This window comes from Myotis yumanensis, unplaced genomic scaffold, assembly GCF_028538775.1.
Source record: "Myotis yumanensis isolate MYYU_CA2020_CCGP unplaced genomic scaffold, mMyoYum1.0.hap1 SCAF_3, whole genome shotgun sequence".
In the NCBI taxonomy this organism is placed as follows: domain Eukaryota; kingdom Metazoa; phylum Chordata; class Mammalia; order Chiroptera; family Vespertilionidae; genus Myotis; species Myotis yumanensis.
Window position 1 is genome coordinate 159,228,145 of NW_027223754.1, and position 22,651 is coordinate 159,250,795.

The 22,651-nt window shown below is 43.6% G+C and overlaps 1 protein-coding gene and 1 non-coding gene across 7 annotated transcripts in view; one reads left to right on the plus strand and one right to left on the minus strand.

Annotated features, from left to right (window-relative positions):
• Positions 1-2,379: 2,379 nt before the first annotated feature.
• Positions 2,380-22,651, plus strand: part of PYM1 (PYM homolog 1, exon junction complex associated factor) — a 28,478-nt gene continuing 8,206 nt past the window's right edge. The window contains exons 1-2 of one of the 6 annotated variants that reach the window (XM_070410043.1): positions 2,380-2,539; positions 14,277-14,318. In XM_070410043.1, the coding sequence (XP_070266144.1) occupies positions 2,383-2,539; positions 14,277-14,318 (199 nt within the window). In that variant the 5' untranslated portion in view covers positions 2,380-2,382. Of the gene's footprint in view, positions 2,540-3,227; positions 3,281-3,773; positions 4,780-14,276; positions 14,319-20,561; positions 20,726-22,651 lie in introns of those variants that run through there. The other 5 variants (XM_070410047.1, XM_070410048.1, XM_070410045.1 and 2 more) reach the window with 5 other exon arrangements.
• LOC139007888 (small Cajal body-specific RNA 16) lies at positions 15,498-15,684 on the minus strand. The gene has a single exon (XR_011471021.1). It is a non-coding gene; the product is annotated as a small Cajal body-specific RNA 16 (non-coding RNA).

A 22,651-nucleotide genomic window follows, 5' to 3' on the forward strand; every position in this document is an offset into this window, starting at 1 on the left:
ACAAGTCCCCTAGAGCCTCTTCCAATCAGTTTTCTGTCCTTGAACCTCTCATCTAGAAATACTGGAATGCCCCTAGCTGGTTTGGCTCAGTGGGTAGAGCATTGGCCTGCGGACTGAAGGGTCCCGGGTTTGATTCCCATCAAGGGCACATGCCCGGGTTTCAGGCTCGATCCCCAGTAAGGGGTGTGCAGGAGGCAGCTGATCAACCGATCAATGATTCTCTCTCAGCATTGATGTTTCTATCTCTCCCTCTCCCTTCTTCTCTGAAATCAATAAAAATACATTTTAAACAGTAGAAATACTGGAATGATACTACTACCCCTTAAAGCACTCAGCTTTCCTTGCAAATAACACTCCCAGGGATACGCCCTCTGTATGACCTGAGTTCCTCATTCCCTCATCGTCATCAGTTCTGTCCCTACATGAGGTTAGAGAGTCCCCTTTGGCGACATTATTGGAGACGTCCACGTGCAGCAGGAGGCGATTTCTCTTGTGAGGAATGAGATGGCATCAGCCTGGGCGCCTTTGTGTCTCCTCTGGGAACGGTGTCACACCCCAAGTCGGTTACTGGTGGGGGTATGATGCAGAAAGGCCAAGTAACATCTCAGGAGGAAGCGTCTGATGACTGCAGCTCCAGGTGCTCATTTCTTTAATCAACCACATCATAAAAATCAGAAAGAAAGAAACCGCAGTGAACAAAGGGAAAGGAAAAAACAGCCTTGTTCTCCTCAGCCTCTTCTTTCCCCTCTTCCTCCTCAGGGTGGGGGGCCACATCCGGGGACCAGGGCCGGGGCCCAGGCAGGTCGGCGAGGCAGACACTAAGTTTCACTTCCTGTCAACCTCAGAGCTGAGGCAGGATGTCGGGGGGCACCGGGGGGCCCAGGGCTGGGTCGTCAACGGGGGCCATCCAGGATTCCCTCTTGCAGAAGGTTCCACAGAGCAGCTGGCGGCGAGCACCTGCACGCCTCAGGTGGTGCAGCCGAGGCCAGTGCACCCCCTAGTTTTTAGGGGCCCCCACACTCTCTCCTCCAATTAGTAACAAGACTAAGGACAGGACGCCAGGTCGGGCACCGGCAGCACAGGTGGTGAAAGAGCAGGGTTGACAATGGCCGTGTGACAACACTCGCAGGAACTGTGCATGGGACGCAAATAAGTTTTTCTAGTCTTTTTGAGACCTTCTGAGTTGGGCTTCCGCTGAGAGTCAGAGAGGTGGAGGGCAGGCAGGCAAGCTGTTACCCCCAAAACGTTTGAAGCTTCATTTCAAAGCCTTCGGTTGCTCCTAGTTAGCCATTGCTCTCATTTTTTTTGTGTGTTTTTTTTTTAAGTGGGGCAGGGAACTTGGTGATGGAGGTGGTCACTAACACTCGCCTCCTCCCTCCCCGGTTTCAGCGCTGCTGTGGGAAATGAACGTGAGCCCGGGCAGGGATTTGGAAAAAGGTACAACAGGGTTGAGAAGGAAAACACAGCACGGGGTTGGGGGAGGGCGGCAGTGACACCGAGGAGAGGAACCGGCCGGCCCCTCCCAGGCTGGAGGGGAAACGAGTTCAGCAGGATTTCGCCCTGAAGGGGCAGAGCTGCTGAAAAGAACCGGGGAGGGAGAACCTTGGGGTCCCATAGAGACGAGGACGGCGCGGGGCAGGGCGGGGCTGCAGAAGGTGTGGCCGCGCCGCCCGCACTCCTGGCGGGTGGCCCGCTCGCCATCCCCGCCGCCCAGAGACGGGGAGGAGGCTCGTTCGAATACTAGCGGGCCCCGCCCCGTGGCTGCACCCCGCCCTCTGACCCCGGGCCCCGCCCGAGCCGGCGGCCGGGGTCGAAGGTCAGAGCAAATCCGTCACTTCGCCGCCCGGATCGGATCCGCGGGGCCGCCGCAGGCAGGGCCGAGCCCGGGGACCGGCCGCAGCGCCCTCCGCCTCGCCTGGCGGGTCTCTGTCCGGCGGGTTGAGCCGGGCGGCCGAGAGCAATCGGCGCGCGATTTCGACTGCCCATCTTCTAAGGATTAGGGGTCTTCCATTCGCCCCCAGCAACACTAGTGCGCCCGCCCAGGTGCATTCCCCGAGTTTGCCCGACCGGCTCCATGTCCCCAAGCCGTTCTGGGACCTGGGCGCAGGCTAGGGCCTGAATATTCTTTTCATCATTTATCGGGCCCCTCCCCCCTCTTTCGGGTGCAGGTGGGCCTTGCCCCCTTTTCCCTCGCGGGTCCTGTACGGACTAAGAGTGCCTGTGAGGAGAGGGCTGTGCCTCAGCATTCTTTCGGCGCCCAGCGGACTGCTTTCCACGCAGCAGGCGCTCGAGAATGGTATCAGTGACAGTAAAAGAGCCCATTGTTTTCATTTTACTAACGTCTTCAGCTTCTACTCCCTTCCTCCTCCTCCATCTTCGTCCATGAAATTGTGTACGCTCCCTTTAAGACTAAAATGGTGGCAGGCTACGATCGGGACTCCACTTCCGGTGGGGAGGGGGCGGGACCCCAGCCCGCTCACGCCGGAAGTGGTTTGCGCTCTCAAGATGGCGACTCCCTATGTAACTGACGAGACCGGCGGTGAGTGCGGGAGGCGCGGAGCCGTTTCTCTCCGGGCTCTCGGGGTAGGGGTTCGGACTTGGAAAAGGGTCTGTGCCCCGCCCATCCCGGGCCCCTCCTTTGCCCCGCCCTTCGGACCGCCTTCCCCATTCATTCCTACGGGGTGCCACCTGCGCCCCCTTCTGGTCTCGAGTTTAGGGGTCTCTGCTTCCGGTCACCCAAACCTTGGGGTCCTTCAATGCTGGCCCCTACTCCAGGGCCTCACGGGCCTTTAGGGTTTTCTCTAGCAGTCGAAGCTCCAGTCTCTCTCTTTTGGGTTCTCCAGCCTTGGGGGTTCCAACACTTAGTTCCCTCCAATTCCTACCTTCTCTTTCTTCCCCTCCCCCATCTTCTAGCTGTACCTGCTTTCTGCCCTACCCCAACCACATTTAAATTCTTTTTCTGGAAGCTGTGTCTGTAGATCTTCTCATTGCTCTATAGCGCTTTTCCCACTTTCTCCCTCATCTTTATTGTTGGTCCAGAGGTGTGAAGGGATGAGGATCCTAATAGAACTTTCAGCATGAGTTTTCTCCTCCATGGCCCCACCCTCCTCTGCCTTCTCTGTTGATAGTGATAGGAGGGATCTAAGGTGGAAGAAGGCAAACCAGGAACGCGTCTAGTGGTCTCTCAAGCCCTCTGACAAGTTGATGGAACCCAGTTATTCCTTCTGGCTGGAGAATTCCCAGTCTTGCTGATTGAAATGCTGAAGTGTCTGCTGCATATGTGAGCTTTATGTGTTGAAACCTGAAAATCAAGATTTTCATTGTGGTTTTGTCCCATCCTAATTTCCTCATCTTTAGAAAAATGTTCATAGGAATATCTAGTCATTGACAATCAAATAAGATAGTATATGTGAAAGCAATTTATAACATGCTGTGCAAGGCAAGGTGTTACTGTTTTCTCTTTTGTGAAGCCTTCACTGTGTATGTAGAGTCTTCTGTAGAAGTGATGCTGTGCCTGTGCTGTGGTACATACGGTCTGTTTTAAAATGTGCCATGTATGCTTCTTGCTTTGCTACTTTTCATGTCCTCTATATCCCAACCCACCTCTCCTATGATATCTAATGACAACCCTGGTCTCTGCTACCTCTCCCTAACCTCACATTGTAAAGTGGTGGGTACAGCCTTTCCTGCTCTCTACTCAGTAGGTCCTTCTTCAACTAGCTTCTTTTAATGTGTGCTCTGAAAATATTACTCAACTTTCAATTTCCAGTACACTTCTTTATTCTTAACTGTTTTTTGTTATTGTTGTTACTGTTTTTTATTGACTTGGGGGAGAGAGAGAGACGGAGAAACATTGATGTGAGAGAGAAACATCAATCGGCTGCCTTCCTCACCCACCCTGACTGGGATTGAGCCCACAACCTGGGCATGTGCCCTGACCCGGAATCAAACTAGCGACCTCTTGGTGCGTGGGAGGATGCCCAACCAACTGAGCCACACCTGCCAGGGCTTACCTGTTTTCTTAAACTGATTTAATGAAAATCCAGATATTGCATCTCACCCTACTTTCCTACCAAGGATTATTTTCTGATCTCTGTGACCATGTGGAAGAGGAGAAGGAATCACATTGCTTTTTTGCTTTCTCTTACTACTTCCAGATCATTGATCTACCACTGTCACACTAATACTCATGGAATGCCAAAAGCCGGTCCATCCTTGCTGCTTGACACAGTCACTGCAGGGAAGAAACATCTGCACAGCTTATGTTTCAAGGGACCTGGCGTATATGGCATATGTTTGCTCCCCCTCTTAGCACTATGTGTTTTAAATAGGACCACCTCCCCGAGAAAGGTTGTTTCCCCAGGTGAGGATTTTTCCCTGGAGTTAGGGATTAATAGGACTAACAGGATTAAGCAAGGGAATAAAACTCCTTAACTAAGTGCCAGGTGGGTAATTAATCACTTTAACTACGAACAATCACGCTTAAGCTACATAATCTTTACTTAGGATAATCTCCTTCAGTTACTTCCTTGGAGCTTAACAGAACAATAGAGTAGTGACCTTGGAATGGAGATAACAAATGCCCTAACCTTTGGAATAGAGTGGATAGGATTAAAATCAACTGGTATAAATACAGATGTAATAGGAGAATAAAGAACAGAACCTGGCTGGAGACCCTGACTAGAAAACCTGGCTAGGCTGCTGATCAACTGAACGCTGTCTCCATCCACACCTTTGGGAACCCCTGGACCTGCTGGGGCTGGACCCCAACAATGGAAGGTATTGCCATGCAATTATAACTTTTTCTCTAAAACTTCAGGGCCATCATTCTTTTTTTCTCCACTGTTTCTTTCTCTCATCCTCAGTAACTCCAGCACCTTTGGATACTTTGATCTTATAGTTCCTCAGCATGAGACCATTTACTTTCCTTTGTATTTTCAAACCGGCTACACATTAGAGTCACTACAACTTGGACCTTATCTATGATACTGCTTCCCCTTGATGTGCTCCCCATCACTTATTTTTGCCTCCTTACTAGTCACTTTTTTCACTACGTCACACCCACAGAATCAGCATTTTGCCTTCTTTAGGTTCTCTGGTTCTTGACCTTTCCCATTTCATTGAGTCTTATCACTACCTTTAAGACTGTCATTGATGCTGCCCTTGCTAGACCTCTGTGACCAGCCACTTTGGTACTATCCTCATTGCTTTCTTCACTTGTTTTGATTTATACTAAGCAAGCACTTATGTTATTTTGAGTCATACTCATCAACTGTTTTCTTGGCTTCTGCTTCCAGGTCATAGCATATAGCTAGAACAAAAGCACAGAAACGCCCTAGCCGGTTTGGCTCAGTGGGTGGAGCGTCGGCCTGCGGACTGAAAGGTCCCAGGTTCGATTCCAGTCAAGGGCATGTACCTTGGTTGCGGGCACATCCTCAGTAGGAGGTGTGCAGGAGGCAGCTGATCGATGTTTCTCTCTCATCGATGTTTCTAACTCTCTATCCCTCTCCCTTCCTCTCTGTAAAAAATCAATAAAATATATTAAAAAAAAAAAAAAAAAGCACAGAAGCTAGCAGATCCAGTATAATATAACCTAATGTTAACTTCTGCCAAGATCACAGTTTCACTCCAATTCTTCTTTCTTGGTTTGCTTACAGTCTACCATGGCCATTTCCCCAACCTTTTCTGGCTCTCTGTAACCTTCCCATTTATTTATTTATTTATTTAAAGAATTTAAATAATTTTTTTATTGATTTCAGAGAGAAAGGGAGAGGGAGAGAGAGAGAAACATCAATGATGACAGAGAATGATTGATCGCTGCCTCCTGCATGCCCCCCACTGGGGATCAAGCCCGAAACCCAGGCATGTGCCCTTGACTAGAATCGAACCTGGACCCTTCAGTCCGCAGGCCAACGCTCTATCCACTGAGTCAAACTGGTGAGGGCTGTAACCTTTCCTTTTAATTCTCCCTCTTGTGGCAGATGACCTCACTTTCTATTTCATGGAAAAATCAAGGCCTATCATTTCTGTTTCTTTCCTGTCCACAGTTTGATTTCTTGAATGTCAGTTCTATACATACTATTTCCATTTCCTCACTGCTTAAGAGTTTCCTTAACTCTTTACAGTTTTTACTTTTAGCACCAACCTCTCTCCTGAGTTCCTTTTATAATTGTTTGGTAAATAGCTTTCATTCATGGATAGATATACTGTCATACTTCAAATACAATCTGACCAAAATCAATATCAGTTCTTTTTCCTTATTTCTGTTAAAGGCACCATTGTATTAGCCAACCAAAGATCAACTTTTTTTGCATTCTCTCCCTCTTTCTCTCCTTAAAATTTTATTTTCTTCTTAAAATTTTAAATAGACTTTATTTTTTAGAATATTTTTAGATTTAGAGAAAACAATTTTCTAAAATTTTTACTTATTGATTTCAGAGAGAGAGAAAAACATTGACTTGTTGTTCTGCTTATACATGCACTCAGTGGCTGCTCCATGCATGTGCCCTGACCAGGGATCAAACCTACAACCCTGGTGCATTGGGCCAATGCTCCAACCAACTGAGCTACCTGACCAGGGCCTCGATTTATAGAAAATTTGAGAAGACGCTATAGACAATTTCTATATATACCTTACATTCAGTTTCCCCTATTATTAACATCTTACATTAATATGGTACCATTATTGCAATTAATGAATCAATATTGATACATTATTATTAAAGCCTATACATTATTCAGATTTCCTTACTTTTTACCTAATTTCTTTTTTCATCCAGGACACCATATAGCATTTAGTTCTCATGTCTCCTTAAGCTCCTATTGGCTGTAACAGTTTCTCAGACTTTCCTTGTTTTTGATGACTTTGACATTTTTAGGAGTACTGGTCAGGTATTTTGTAGGATACCCCTGTATTGCAATTTGTCTGATGTTTTTCTCATGATTAGACTGGAGTTACGTGTTTTGGGGGGAATTAACCATTGAGTTAAAGTGACATTTTCATCATATCATGTCAAGGGTAAATAGTATCACAATGATTTTTTACTGTTGATATTGACTGTGACCACCTGGCTAAGGTTGTTTGTAAGGTATCTCCACTGTAAAAGTGACTCTTTCCCTGTCCTTTTCATACTGTATTCATTAGAAGAAAGTCACTGTTCATACTTTTTTTTCATTTTTTAAAAAAATTTTCAATGATAGTTAACATTTAATATTATATTAGTTTCAGGTGTAGAGCATAACGGTTAGACATTTTTATAACTTACACTGTGATCCCTCAATAATTCTTGTACCTACCTGACACCATATACAATTATTACAATTTTATTGATTATATTTCCTAAGCTGTACTTTACATCCCATGACTATTGTGTAACTGTCAATTTTTTCTTCCTAATCCCTTCACCTTTTTTACCCAGCCCCTTCAACTTCCCTCTCATTTGGCAACCATTAGTTTGTTCTTTGTATCTATGAATTTGTTTCTGTTTTGTTGTTCATTTTGTATTTTAGATTCCACATATAAATGAAATCATGGTATTTGTCTTTCTCTGTCTGGTTTATTTCACTTAGAATAATATCCTCTTCAGTGGTCGGCAAACTGTGGCTCAGCAAACTGTGGCTCGCGAGCCACATGCGGCTCTTTGGCCCCTTGAGTGTGGCTCTTCCACAAAATACCCACTTCTGCACATGGGCCATGAAGTTTCAATCGCACTGTACGTGGGTGCCTGCACGTGGTATTTTGTGGAAGAGCCACACTCAAGGGGCCAAAGAGCCGCATGTGGCTTGTGAGCTGCAGTTTGCCGACCACGGCTCTAGGTCCATCCATGTTGTCACAAATGGTAAAATTTCATTCTTTTTTATGGCCAAGTAATATTCCATTGTATATGAGTACCACATCTACTTTATTCATTCCTTTTTGTTTGTTTGTTTGTTTGTTTGGTTAATCCTCATCCAAGGATATTTTTTCCATTGATTTTTAGAGAGAATGGAAGGGGGGGGAGAGAAAGAGAGAGAGAGAGATCGATGTGAGAGAGTGAGAGAGACACATCGATTGGTTGCCTCCAACATGCGCCCCAACCACTGGGAATCGAACCTGCATCCCAGTTACCTGCCTTTGACTGGGAATTGGACCCATGACCCTTTGGTGCTTGGGCCAATGCTCTAAACACTTAGGACATTGGCCAGGGCTATCCATTCCTCTTTTGATTGGAGCATTGAATCTGTAAGTCATTATTTCTTTTCTTTTTTTTATGTAAGTAATTATTATTTTTTTTTTTTTAAATATATTTTATTGATTTTTTTTTACAGAGAGGAAGGGAAAGAGATAGATAGTTAGAAACATCGATGGGAGAGAAACATCGATCAGCTGCCTCCTGCACATTTCCCACTGGGGATGTGCCCGCAACCCAGGTACATGCCCTTGACCGGAATCGAACCTGGGACCTTTCAGTCCGCAGGCCGACGCTCTATCCACTGAGCCAAACCGGTTTCGGCGTAAGTAATTATTGATAAGTATGTAGTTATTGCCATTTTATTAATTGTCTTCTGATTGTTTTTATAGTTCTTTGTTCCTTTCTTATTCTCTTGCTCTCTTGTATGTTGACAACTTCTGTAGTGTTGTGTGTGGATTCCTTTCTCTTTATTTCTTGTATATCTCTTGAAGATTTTTGGCTTGTGGTTACCATGTGCTTCATGTATACTACGCTATATTTATAGCGCTCTGTTTTAAGTTGGTCACTTAAGTTAGAATGTATTTCCGAAATCACTACCATTTTTATCCCCTCCATGTTTATATTTTTGTCATTATTTTTTACTTTTGTGTGTGTGTGTATCCCTTAATTTATTGTTGTAATTACACGTGATCTTACTACTTTTACCTTTTAACCTTTGTACTAGCTTTAGTGTTAGTTGATCCACTGCTTTTATTGTTTGCCCTTGTCAGCAAGAATATGTATTTTTTCTTTACAATATTCTCTTTTCTTTTTAAAAAAATATATTTTATTGATTTCAGAGAGGAAGGGAGAGGGAGAGAGAGCTAGAAACATCAATGATGAGAGAGAATCATTGATTGGCTGCCTCCTGCATGCCCCCTACTGGGGATTGAGCCCACAAACCGGGCATGTGCCCTTGACCAGAATTGAACCTTGGGCTCTTCAGTTCACAGGTTGATGCTCTATCTACTGAGCAAAACCAGGTAGGGCTCTTTTCTTTTCTTTAAATTTTTTGGGGTGACATCTATAATAATAAAAGCATAATATACAAATGGCCAAACAGCGGAACGACCATCCAGATGACCACGTTAAGACACGCACTGGTGCCAGGCCAGCCAAGGCGGGTGCGATGCGATTGGTCAGGGGGGCCCGCCATTGCCCCATGATTGCCCCACAGTGGGAGGCCCAGGCCACCGGCTGGTGGGGCAATCAATTGGGGGGCTCTGCGATTGCCCCACCGAGGGATGCCCAGGCCACCCTCTGCGGGGTGATCGATCGGGGGCCTCTGCGGAACTGGGGGCTTGTGGCAGCGGGCAGCTCCAGGCCAAGATGGGCGGGGCCATGAAGCCGGGGGAAGGAAGGCCTACCCTTGCATGAATTTTGTGCATTGGGCCTCTAGTTGGTTAATAAAAATTATACAGTTTTCAGGTATACAATTCTACAATACTCTTTAAAATATATATATATTTTTATTGATTCAGAGAGGAAGGGAGAGGGAGAGAGAGATAGAAACATCAATGATGAGCCCTGGCCAGTTTGGCTCAGTGGGTAGAGTGTCAGCTAGGGCCTACAATACTCTTTATGATATTTTCTTATTCATGTTTTTTTTTCTTCTCCTTTCTCCTTCTTCCTCCCTCCTCTTCCCTTTTTCTTTCTTCTTGATACTTTAATAGTTTTTGTAGTACTGGTTGGTGATGATGAACTCTTTCAGCTTTTTCTTGTCTGGGATCAACACCTACACTTGAAAAGTGGAGAGTTATGCTCCCTTCCTTAAGGAAGGATTATTTACATACATTATTTGGAATTCTTCTGAACAGGAGATTTGTCTCTCCTCCCCCATATATTTATTCAATCATTTACTTATCATTATGGACTTCTGGTCATAATACAATATGTTTTATTTATTTTATTGCTCAAATGTTCCTGCTTTGAACATTGGGCGCTCTTTTAGTTGGCCTGTGTCCCTTTGGTATACCCCACCAGTGTGGGTTTTGGTTTGTTTGTTGTTCTTTTTTTAGCTCTTCCTTATTTTCTGCTTTAGGATGCTTTAAGATCATCTTGTATATTTCTACTCCAATACTAGAACCAGCCATTTCTCTAAGGAGTCCTTGTTCCTTTTATTGGGGAACGATAATAAGAAACCAAAATCAGAGCACTAGGAGTTTTTGCTGCTTTGGGGGTATTGTTTTGCATCATTTACACCACTCTTGCTCCTCATCCCTCCCCCGCACCAGCTGTCAAATTATTGATCTTCTATTCCCACTGCCTTACCCTTATCCAATTTTCTTTTCTTTTTGTGTGTTAATCCTCACGCAAGGATATTTTTCCATTGATTTTTAGAAAGAGTGGAAGGGAGGGAGAGAAACATCGATGTGAGAGAGACACATTGATTGGTTGCGTCCCACGTGAGCCCTTACCAGGACTGGGATCGAGCCTGCAGCTGAGATACGAGCCCTTGACCAGAATCAAACCCAGGACCCTTCAGTAAGCAGGCCTAAGCTCTATCACTGAGCCAGATCGGCTAGGGCCTCTATCCCATTTTCAATACTTGTTAGGTATATGGCCTTGGGAATCTAAGCCTTAGTTTTCTTATCAGTGAAATAGGAATAACTCCTAAACATAGAACTAATTGAGAATTAAAATTTAAATGAAATAATGTAGCCCAGTTGGCATGGCTCAGTGGTTGACCTATAAACCAGAAGGTCACAGTTTGAGTCCCAGTCAGGGCATATGCTGGTTATGGGCTCAATCCCCAGTGTTGGGTATGTAGGAAGTAGCTGATCAATGATTCTCTTTCATCATTGATGCTTCTATCTCTCCCTCTCCCTTCCTCTCTGAAATCAATAAAAATATATTTTTTAAAAATTAAATAATGTACATGTTTGGCACATAGAAAGTGTTCCACAAACGCTTCTGTAATTATGTGTAAGGATTATTATATGGATTAGACGGAATTATACATGCAAAGTATCAAGCATAGTACTTCGGTCATTCTAAGTACCTGATAAAATTCTAGTTTCCTTATCCTGCAAATAGTGCTATGACCTCCTAAGTAGTAATATTTTTTTTAAGTTGATTTTTAGAGAAAGAAGAAGGGAGAGGGAGAGGGGGGGAGAGAGAGAGAGAGAGAGAGAGAGAGAGATCAGAGCACAAAATTGATTGGCTGCCTCCTGCGCACAACCTAGGCATGTGCCCTGACTGGGAATTGAACCAGTAACCCCACAGGTACACAAGATGATATCCAACTAACTGAGCCACACAAGCCAGGGAAGTCTTTTTTATTTTTAATTACAGTTGACATACATTATCATATTAGTATCAAGTGTACTCCCCTGATTTAACATTATATAACTTACTAAATGATCATCTCAATAAATCTTGCATCTATCTGACACCATACAGTTATTAAAATATTGACTGTATTTCCTTTGCCTATTCTGTAATAACTAATTTGTACTTCTTTTTTTTAAAATATATTTTATTGATTTTTTACAGAGAGGAAGGGAGAGAGACAGAGAGTTAGAAACATCGATGAGAGAGAAACATCGATCAGCTGCCTTCTGCACATCTCCTACTGGGGATGTGCCCGCAACCAAGGTACATGCCCTTGACCGGAATCGAACCTGGGACCCTTCAGTTCGCAGGTCGACGCTCTATCCACTGAGCCAAACCGGTTTCGGCTAATTTGTACTTCTTAATCCCTTTACCTTTTTCATTCATTCTCCCAACCCACCTTCCATCTGGCAACCATCAAAATGTTCTGTTATCTATGAGTCTGTTTCTGTTGTTTTGTTTTTTAGATTCAATTGTTTATATATAATATGTATATATATTGCCATTTTATTTTTCATATTATTTATTTAATTAATTTTCTTAAAGAAGACCCATAAACATTTCATATAATACTGGTTTGATGGTGATTAACTCCTTTAGCTTTTTCCTTGTCTAGGAAGCTCTATCTGTCTTTTGTTCCTAAAACGAAAGTAATCTTGGTTGTAGGTTCTTGCTTTTTATCACTTCGAATGTTTCTTGCCAACCCCTTTTGGCCTGCAGTTTCTGTTGAGAAATTAGCTTACAGTCTTATGGGAACTCTTTTGTAGGAACTAATTGTTTTTCTCTTGCTGCTTTCAAGATTCTCTTTTTGTCTTTAAACTTTTGTTATTTTTTTTTTTTAATCCTCATCTGATGATATTTTTCCATTGATTTTTAGAGAGTGGAAGAGAGAGGGAAAGACAGAGAGAAATATCGATGTGAGATCAACACATCGATTGGTTGCCTCCTGCATGAGCCCCGACCAGGGTGCAGGCTGGAGAGGAGCCTGCAACTGAGGTACGTGCCCTTGACTGGAATTGAACCCAGGACCCTTCAGTCCGCAGGCTGATGCTCTGTCCACTGAGCCAAACTGGCTAGGGCTCTTTAAACTTTTGCATTTTCATTATGATGTGTCTTGGTGTGGGCCTCTTTGGGTTCATCTTGTTTGGGACTCTCTGCACTTCCTGGACTTGTATGTCTATTTCCTTTACCAAGTTAGGGAAGTTTTCTGTCATTTTTTCAAATAGGTTTTCAGTTTCTTGCTCTCTCTCTTCTATTCTGGCACCCCCATGATATGTTGGTACCTGTGAAGTTGTCCCAGAAGCTCTTTACATTATCCTCATTTTTTTTTAATTCTTTCTTCTTTTTGCTGTTCTGATTGGGTGTTTTTTGCTTCATTATATTCCAAATGGTGTATTTTCTTGGCTTCATCTACTCTACTGTTGATTTCCTGTAAGTTATCCTTCAGTCAGTGTATCCTTCATTTCTGACTGGTCCTTTTTTATGCTGCTGAGGTTCTCACTAAGTTCATGGAGCATCCTTATAACCAGTGTTTTGAACTCTGAATCTGGTAGATTGTCTGTCTCCGTTTTGTTTAGTTCTTTTTCTGGAGTTTTGTGTTCTTTCATTTGGGACATGTTTCTTTGTCTCTGCATTTTGGCAGCTTCCCTCTGTTTGTTTCTATGTATTAGGTAGAGCTGCTATGTCTCCCAGGCTTGGTAGAGTGGCCTAATGCAGTAGGTGTTCTGTAGGGCCCAGTGGCACAGCTTCCCTGATCACCCAAGCTGGGTACTCAAGATGTGCCTGATGTGTGGGCTGTGTACTCCCTCCTCTTATAATTGAGCCTTGATTGCTATTGGCATGTCAACAGGAGATATTTACCCTCAGGATGATCAAGCTGCAAGGACTGGCTGTGACCATTGACCACCAACCTCCAATCTCTATGGAGGATCAGCTTTACAGGGTCCCACCCCACAGAGCACAACTTACTTCAGCAGGGCTCTGGTGCTTGCTTGAGTGTGTTGCTTGTGGAGATGGTTGGGGGTAGTGTTTTGACATTGTCTGAAGCTGTCCACCCAGTACTCTGGCTCTGGGGCCTGCCAGGACATGTAGACCAAGGCCAGCTACTACCTATTTTCTGCCTGGGGCCACCTGGCATGAGTACAAAGCAATCTGCAGATTGCCGCTACTTGTGCTGGGCTTAGAGGTGTTCAGGCAAGGTCAAGAACTGAGGCTGGGTGCTGCTAGTGCCAGGCCTGGGGCCACCTAACAAGAAGTACGGGGTTCACTGAGGCCATATGCTGCTTATTTGAGAGATTTTGGGAAAATCTGAAGCATGAGCCAAGACAGGCCATTCATATGGAAAAGCTACTGGAAACAGCTTGGGTGGGCCCAAAAGTTGGGTGGGGCAGGGCCTCAAGGAATCATCAAGGTGGGACAAACTGTGAGCCAGGTTGATGGATTCTCAGATTTGACGCCCTCCTGCTGGCTCTGTGTGGGGAGGGCTCATCAAAGAAATAATGGCCTCTGCCAGCACTTCTATCTGGGAGGAAGCTGCCCCCCAGATCTTGGTCTGATGCTGCACAATTCAGTTCCTCCCCATAAGTTTCTGGTTCCTATGAAGCTGCTGTCCCAGCTCTGGAGCTCAGAGGGAGTGAGTCTGAGTTAGTATGTGCACAAGCCCTTTGAGAGGAACTGCCTGGGACTCTAGTAACCTCCATCTCCCTGAGCCTCAATCCTTGCTGGTTTTTACAGCCAGAAGTTATGGTGACTTCTGTTCCTGGCACTGGAATCCTGGTATGGGAGGCCTGGTGTGAGGCTGGGACCCCTCACTCCACCGGGGGACCTCTGCAGCTGAGATATCCTTCCGATTATCCGTCACTGGTGGTGTGGGACTAGCCTGTTCCATGTCTCTGCCCCTTCTACCAGTATCCATGTGGCTTCTTTTTTAATTTCCTAGTTGTAGGGCTTCCATTCAGTTCGATTTCAAGCAGTTCTAAATGATGGTTGTTCTGTAGTTTAGTTGCAATTTTTATGTGGTTGTGGGAGGAGGTACTATCTTTACCTATGCCACCATCTTGACCAGAAGTCAGTAGTAGTCTTATCTCTAGTCTGCCTGTTCCAGTTACACTCCCTGAAACACTATTATCAGATTATTGCTCCTTAAGTACAAGTTAAATTATGTAATTTTTGTTCAATTTAATTCATTCATCCAGAGCCCACTATTAAATTTGTCATATATCCTTCTGATCTTTATTTTTTCTGTGCCTTTAAAAAACACCTTTGAATCAGAGGATATATACCTTTTTATATCTTGCCTTTTATTTTATTTTAAATGTATTTTTTAAAATATATTTTTATTGCTTTCAGAAAGGCAGGGAGAGGGAGAGAGAGATAGAAACATCAATGATGAGAGAGAATCATTGATTGGCTGCCTCCTGCACACCCACACTGGGGATCCAGCCTGCAACCCGGGCATGTGCCCTGACTGGGAATCGAACCGTGACCTCCTGGGTCATAGGTTGATGCTCAACCACTGAGCCACACTGACTGGGCTATATCTTGCCTTTTTATTTAACATTATGACAAAAATATTTTTCTTAATATTAGAAACTCTTTGTAAACATCTTTTTTTAAAAAATATATTTTATTGATTTTTTACAGAGAGAAAAGGAGAGGGATAGAGAGTTAGAAACATCGATGAGAGAGAAACATCGATCAGCCGCCTCCTGCACATCTCCTACTGGGGATGTGCCCGCAACCAAGGTACATGCCCCCGACCGGAATCGAACCCGGGATCCCTGAGTTCACAGGCCGACGCTCTATCCACCGAGCCAAACCAGTCAGGGCTTTTGTAAACATCTTTTATAGTACTGGCAGAATGTTTTATTGTTTGGAAACATACCCTTTTTTATCTTTCTTTTGTTATTGGACTTTTAGATTGTTTCCAGAATTATTATTATTTATTTATTTAGGTCTTGTTTGCAGTATCATACATGATCATCAAACTGCTGCTAGAATGTTCACACCTGTTGCTGCAAATTCAAGACCCAAGAAAAACTTCTCCTGGGAATTTACTTTAGGTCAGGGTAGGGCTGCTTGGTTCGAGGCTGCACTCACAACTGGGCAGGTTCAACAACACAGGAAGCTTTCCCTGGACCATTCAGAATTTTAATTATAAGAACTCTATGAATATTTTTGTGCATAAAATTTTGTCTGCATTTAGGGTTATTTTCTTAGGATAGATTTCCCAGAAATAGAATTATTGGGTTGGAGGGTATAAGCATTTATTTATTGTCTATTAATTATAAAATTAATTCTTATTGATTATAGCAAACTTGGAAAATATTTTGAAAGGTTGTATAAAATATGCCACTCACATGTTTGGTAATTTCAGAATCCAGAAATGACTACAGTTACGTTTTATTTTAGTTTTTCTTTCTATGCACACATATAGCTTACCTGTATTTAACGTAACTGGGATCATAGCAAATGGCTGTATTTCCCAAAATATGATCCTCAGAACACTTACTAGTCCTGTGAAATGTGCTACAAAATAAATAACTGAAATAATAATAAGATTCCTGGGTCAAATACATTTAGGAAACACTGTAGATCATATTCCCATCTTGGGTATTCACATAAGTAAGAACATATTAACTCAGGCACCTTGCTCTCTCTCTCTCTCTCTCCCCCTCCCTCCCACTCTCACTCTCCTGCTCCCCCCCTCTCTCTCTCTCTGAAGCCTGAGGGCACCTTTCCCCCTCTTCTCCCAGGGGAGTTTTCTTTGCCTTTCTCCTAAGCTCCAAAGGGGCCCTTCTGTAACTTACTTGCCTCTGTAACTTATTTCTCACTTCTTCCACAGCTCGTTTTATCTACCCTTTTGACTTTCTAAATAATCTTTTGCTTGTATTTGGGCGGTGGAGGGGAGGGAGAACATTAACTCACTTAAGTCTTGCTGATAAAAAACAAGTATTTTTTCTATGTTTAACCCAGAATTCCCCAAACTTGTTTAACAATTTTTTTTAGGTAACCCTTGTTAATGTCTTATGGAAGTAGTGTTTTATATAACAAAAGTTTTGGGAAATGCTGAAAAAATGGTAGGATTATCTTATATTCTCTTGCTATGTTAGCCAAATTGCTTTCTAATGGGTTTTTATCACTGATGATATATGAATATGCTGGTTTCACCACTTCTTTGACTGCATTTGTATTCTCATCTTTAAAAATCCTACTTCTTTGAAGTACTTTGAAACCCACAGCCTAGGTTTGAATTTTGAGTTCGTAACTTTGAGCAAGTTATTAAATTATCATAATCTGTGAAACTGGAATAATCATTCATAAAGTCGTGAAAATGAAATAATGCATATGAGTACTGTCCTTGGCATGAAGCAAGCACTCAATAAAGGTTGGTTGACTATAAAACTACCCTTTATTGAGTTTATTTAGAATTGACTATAAAATTTCCATATGGATCATTCACTCTTACACTCACTACTATGAGCACAAACCAGTTTTCAATATAGTATCATCACATACTGCATTTCTGCCTATACCCTCCAACGAAACTGGGCTATCTAGTATAAGACAGATGCAATAGTAGTGTGCAGATGTGTAAACTTTGGCATCAGAACTGAGTTCAGATTGCAGGTACCCACTGCCTTTGTGATCTTGGACATATCATTTAACCTCTTGACAACTTTGTTTCCTCTGCTGTAGATGGTAATACCTGCCCATTGTCTAGATTTAATAAGGTAATGTAGATGAAGTTCTTGTAGCTACTTATCTTATACTAGTGGCCCAGTGCACGAAATTTGTGCACAGGCGTGGGGGGTTCCCTCAGCTCGGCCTGCACCCTCTCCAACTGGGGACCTCTTGGAGAATGTCTGACCAGCAGTCGGACATCTCTCTCGCAATCTGGGACCGCTGGCTCCTAACCGTTCACCTGCCTGCCTGCCTGATGGCCCCTAACCCCTCTGCTTGCCTGCCTGATTGCCCCTAACCTCTCTGCCTGCCTCCCTGATCGCCCCTAACTGCCTCTGCCTGCCTACCTGATCACCCCTAACTGCCCTTCCCTGCCGGCACTTCACTCAGATTTGGTTCTGATTGGTCGGTTCCTATGCCAGTCATTGTCTCCGGGCCTATTATCAGGCCTGATCAGAGAGGTGGGGCTGATCAGCAGCCCCAGCGGATGCCCGAGAGAGAGGCATGGCTGTTGGCCAGGCCTGGAGAGAAAGGCAAGTGCTGATCAACAGCTGCCACGGAGGCTACAGATCAGACCCTGCTTCTCTCTCCAGGCCTCTCTTAGGGCCTGGTCTTGGCCCTGGTCCCCACCTGCCGCGGCTGCCAAGGCCAGAGGCCTCTGCAGTCAGTGCTGGGTCAGGGTGCCTGCAATGGTGGCAGGCAGTGCGGGGTCACCACAGCAACCCAGCACTGACTTCCAGTCGGTCGAGCCTTTGGTCGTTTTGGATGTTATGGACCCTGGGTTTTTCTATATTATGGTAATAAAAGTGTAATATGCTAAGTGTTCAACTGATAGGTCGACTACTCGACCAGCCGCTATGACGTGCACTGACTACCAGGGGGCAGACACTCCGACCAGTAGGTTAGCTTGCTGCTGGGGTCCGGCTGATCAGGACTGGGTGAGAGGGCCGGACACGCACTGGAGCTCTCCTGTGGTTCCTTCCCAGCCAACAGGCCAACCTCCTGCAGTCCCTCCCCGGCCCCCAGGGGGTCCAGGCCAAGGGATCCCACCCATGCACGAATTCGTGCACCAGGCCTCTAGTTAATTTATAAATGTTCTTTCCTAATTCTTCTTAACATACTGTGAGTTTTCCATTGCTATGATTTTGCTTGTTGTAATTTCTCTTAGAATGCCCTTTCCCTTTTCTCTGCCAGCAGAAATAATGAGCCACTGATTTGACCCTAGTCTTTAGGGTCAAGGTTGTCATGATTTAGCCCTGGCCATGTAGCTCAGTTGGTTAAAGCATGTCCCCTTACGCCAAGGTTGTGGGTTCCATTTCCAGTCAGGGCACATATAAGAATCAACCAGTGGCCCTGACCGGTTTAGGTCAGTGGATAGAGCATTGGCCCATGGACTGAAGGGTCCCAGGTTCGATTCCAGTCAAGGGCACCAAGAAATAAAAAGAAAAAAAAAAAAGAATCAACCAGTGAATGCATCAATAAGTGGAACAACAAATTGATTTCTCTTTTTTTCTCTCGTTCTCCCTTCTCTCTCTAAAATCAATTGTAAAAATTTTTTCATGATTTTGTGTCACCTTCCACCATGAAACAGGGTGTAATAATTTATTCTCTTGAAATCTCTTATCAGTCTGTATCAGTGTCTCTTAGGATACTTAAGACATTTATATTTTTGTCTTATTATTTGTTTGCCTAACTTACCCACCCTCCTTACTTAGACTATAAATTTCGTGAAAGTGGGACCATTTTACTTAATCCCTATAGCACTTTGTATAGTACTTTTCTCCTAGGAGGCTTTTAGTAATTTACTAGAGGCCTGATGCACGAAATTCATGCAAGGGTCTTGGCCCTGGTCCCCACCTGCCACGGCCGCCGAGGCCAGGGGTCTCTGCCACCTCTACCTCGGTCCCCACCCGCTGTGGCTTTGTCTGGAAGGACGTCTGGTTTAATTAGCATATTACACTTTTATTATTATAGATTGCATTTAATTAATTTGTAGTCTGGCTTCTGACCACTCTTCTTTTCTGAGACAATATTCTTGGAATAACTAGAGATTTCTAAATTGTCAAAATCTTTTCCTAAATCTCTCTTCAGTATTTAATACTGTTAATCACCTGCCCTTACTTAAAACTCTTTTGGTCTCCATGGCATAGCACTGTCCTGGTTCTTCTTTCCTAGAATCATTTTCTCTTGTTGCTGACACCTTTTCTTCCTTGAGGAGTATGATCATGACCATTTTTCCAGGTCATTCATCCAAATTGGATCTTTGGCCCTGACTGGTTTGGCTCAGTGGACAGAGCATCGGCCTGCGGATTCAAGGGTCCCAGGTTCGGTTCCGGTCAAGGGCATGTACCTTGGTTGCGGGCACATCCCCAGTGGGGGGTGTGCAGGAGGCAGCTGTTTGATGTTTCTCTCTCATCAATGTTTCTAACTCTCTATCCGTCTCCCTTCCTCTCTGTAAAAAATCAATAAAATACATTTAAAAAAACAAAACAAAACAAAAAAAACAAATTGGATCTTCGTATATTTTTTCTGTTTTAGAAACCTGGGTCTTATCATTGTTGGTCCTGAGATCATCCTTAAGCTCAGATATGTGACCCAAATCTCCTTTCTTACTTGAAGCAGGTCCTAGGGATTCAGCACATCTTGAGCAGTCACTTCCACCTAACCCAGGGGTGGGCAAACTTTTTGACTCGAGGGCCACAATGGGTTCTTAAACTGGACCGGAGGGCCGGAACAAAAGCATGGATGGAGTGTTTGTGTGAACTAATATAAATTCAAAGTAAACATCATTACATAAAAGGGTACGGTCTTTTTTTTTTTAGTTTTATTCATTTCAAACGGGCTGGATCCGGCCGCGGGCTGTAGTTTGCCCACGGCTGTTAACCCCTTGGAGTTCTCCCACTCCTTGCTGTGTTTTTTCTCCACTGTCTTCCTGCCATCACTGAAAAATTTGGGCCCTTTCAGTTTAAGGAAACAGTCTGAGGATTACAAAACAGCAAATGTCAGGAAATAACAAAGCTTACAAAAGTGTTATAGTAGCAGTCTCTAATCTGTAATTTCTGGAAAATCCTGATAATCTGCCTTTGGTTTTTATTTCTAGGGGTAAAAACCTCTTCCTTCTTTTTGACTTTATCTTTGGATACCATTAAGAACAGAGAATGAAACCAATATAACATAAAATAAGTGCTTCTTTGTGATAATAGGCTGTTTGTATCTCTGAGGGCTTCCAGTTAAGGTGGCCATTCAGAAAGCTTCTGCCCTATCTATCTATATGTTATTGTTGACAGTATTATAGATGTCCCCTAATTTTCCCTCCCTTTTCTCCCCTCCTTCCAGCCCCTGCCACACCCCAGGCCTTCACCACACTATTGTCTGTGTTCATTGCTTATGCATATCCTATATAATAAAAGCCTAATATGCTAAGTGTCCGACCTTTCGTTCAACTGTTCGACCAGCCGCTATGACGCACACTGACCACCAGGAGGCAGACACTCCAACTGGTAGGTTAGCTTGCTGCTGGGGTCCGGCTGATTGGGACTGGGCGAGATGAGCCAGACACGCCCTGGAGCATCCCGCAGTCCCTCCCCGGCTGGCCAAATTCCCATAGTCCCTCCCCTGCTGGCCCGATCAGCCCTGATCAGCCCTGATCGGCACTGGGCAAGATGGGCCAGACTCACCCTGAAGCCAGTCTCCCGCAGTCCCTCCCTGGCCTCTAAAATATTTCTTCTAATTAATTTCCTTTCAATGTTCAGGAATCCATCTACCGGGCCTCTAGTACGTATATAAGTTCTTTGGTTAATCTCTTTCCTGCTCCCCTCTGAGATATGCCAGTCTGTTCCATGCATCCATATCTCTGGACCGGTTTTGTCAGTTTATTATGTTCATTAGAGTCTACATGTAAGTCAGATCATCCCTATCTTTATCTTTACTAGCCTTAAGGCTTCCACTAATCTCTGGGCACTTAAATATATGTTTCTTATTTTTCCTTTTTTCCTCAATTCCATGTAAAACACTGCCTATCTAGAATCGAATGTTATTTTCACAAGGTTTTCTTCTCCCCCAGACTTTCTACCACTGCTTTTTATTCTCCAGATTTTCCACATTCAAAAGTGATATTGTAATTAGTTTATTTGTGTTTTTATTACCTTTCTACCTCACTAGAACTCATGCTACAAGGAGGCTAGACCCTTGCCAGTTTTATTCATTGTTGTATCCCTAGGTCTTATTTCAGTTAAGTGCTCAATAAATATTTAAAATCCATGTGTGAATAAATGTTATTACCATATGCCCTACCTACCCACAAGTATGTTGTGAAAAATAAGGATACATGTGAAAATCACCAGATTAATTCCACTGTATCACTGTTTCAATTATTCCCTCTCTCTAATCCAAATCTTGGCAGTCTTCAGATCCTGTTAACTTATTCTTCATGATGATTTTTTTTTTCATTTTCCTTTCAATACCCAAACAGAACATCTAAATCAAGTCTTCTTGCATTGCGACTATAGCTTTCATTTTTTTCCTACCTTTAGTTTATGTTACATATTTTCATGTTAATCTTTTTTTTTTTTTAATATATTTTATTGATTTTTTACAGAGAGGAAGGGAGAGAGATAGAGAGTTAGAAACATCGATGAGAGAGAAACATCGATCAGCTGCCTCCTGCACATCTCCCACTGGAGTTGTGCCCGCAACCCAGGTACATGCCCTTGACCGGAATCGAACCTGGGACCTTTCAGTCCGCAGGCCGATGCTCTATCCACTGAGCCAAACCGGTTTCGGCTCATGTTAATCTTAAAGCATTGCTTTGAGAAGATCATCTGTACTCCCTTATTGGCCTTCAGTGTCCTCCTACAATTTGAAGCTCAAGTCCAAAGTCAAGAGGAGATTGGATACCTTTTATCTTCTGACTAAATTACCTCTAAGTCTCTTTTCCCATTACATATACTTTTTGCTCAAAATATACTGGATTCTTGCTGTTCCCTAATATGATACAGGTTTATTTATTCATTAATTTGAATTAATTACTTCTTTGGGGCAGGTACTTTGCTTTAAAGATCAAAGACAAATTTCTGCTCTCAAGCAAACAATTATGTTAAAAATTAGAGCATGATAAAGGCCAAAACAGGTACTGTAGGTACACAAAGGGCTACTTCTAACCTGGCTTGGGGTAGGTACATTAGGGAAGACTACATTGAGTAGTTTATATTTGAACTTGACCTTTAAAGACCAATAGGAATTAACATATGATTCAAGGAAAGTCTGTTCCAAGCCAAAGGAAGCAAAAGCATGAGAATAGAGACACCTTTGGGTGAGATTTGTGAATATTTCAGTGGCTGGAGCAGAAAGTGTGAATAATTGGGTGTTAAGAGGCTGGAAACTGGATCAAAAAGGCCTTTGTATGTGGTTCCATTTTCCATGTACAT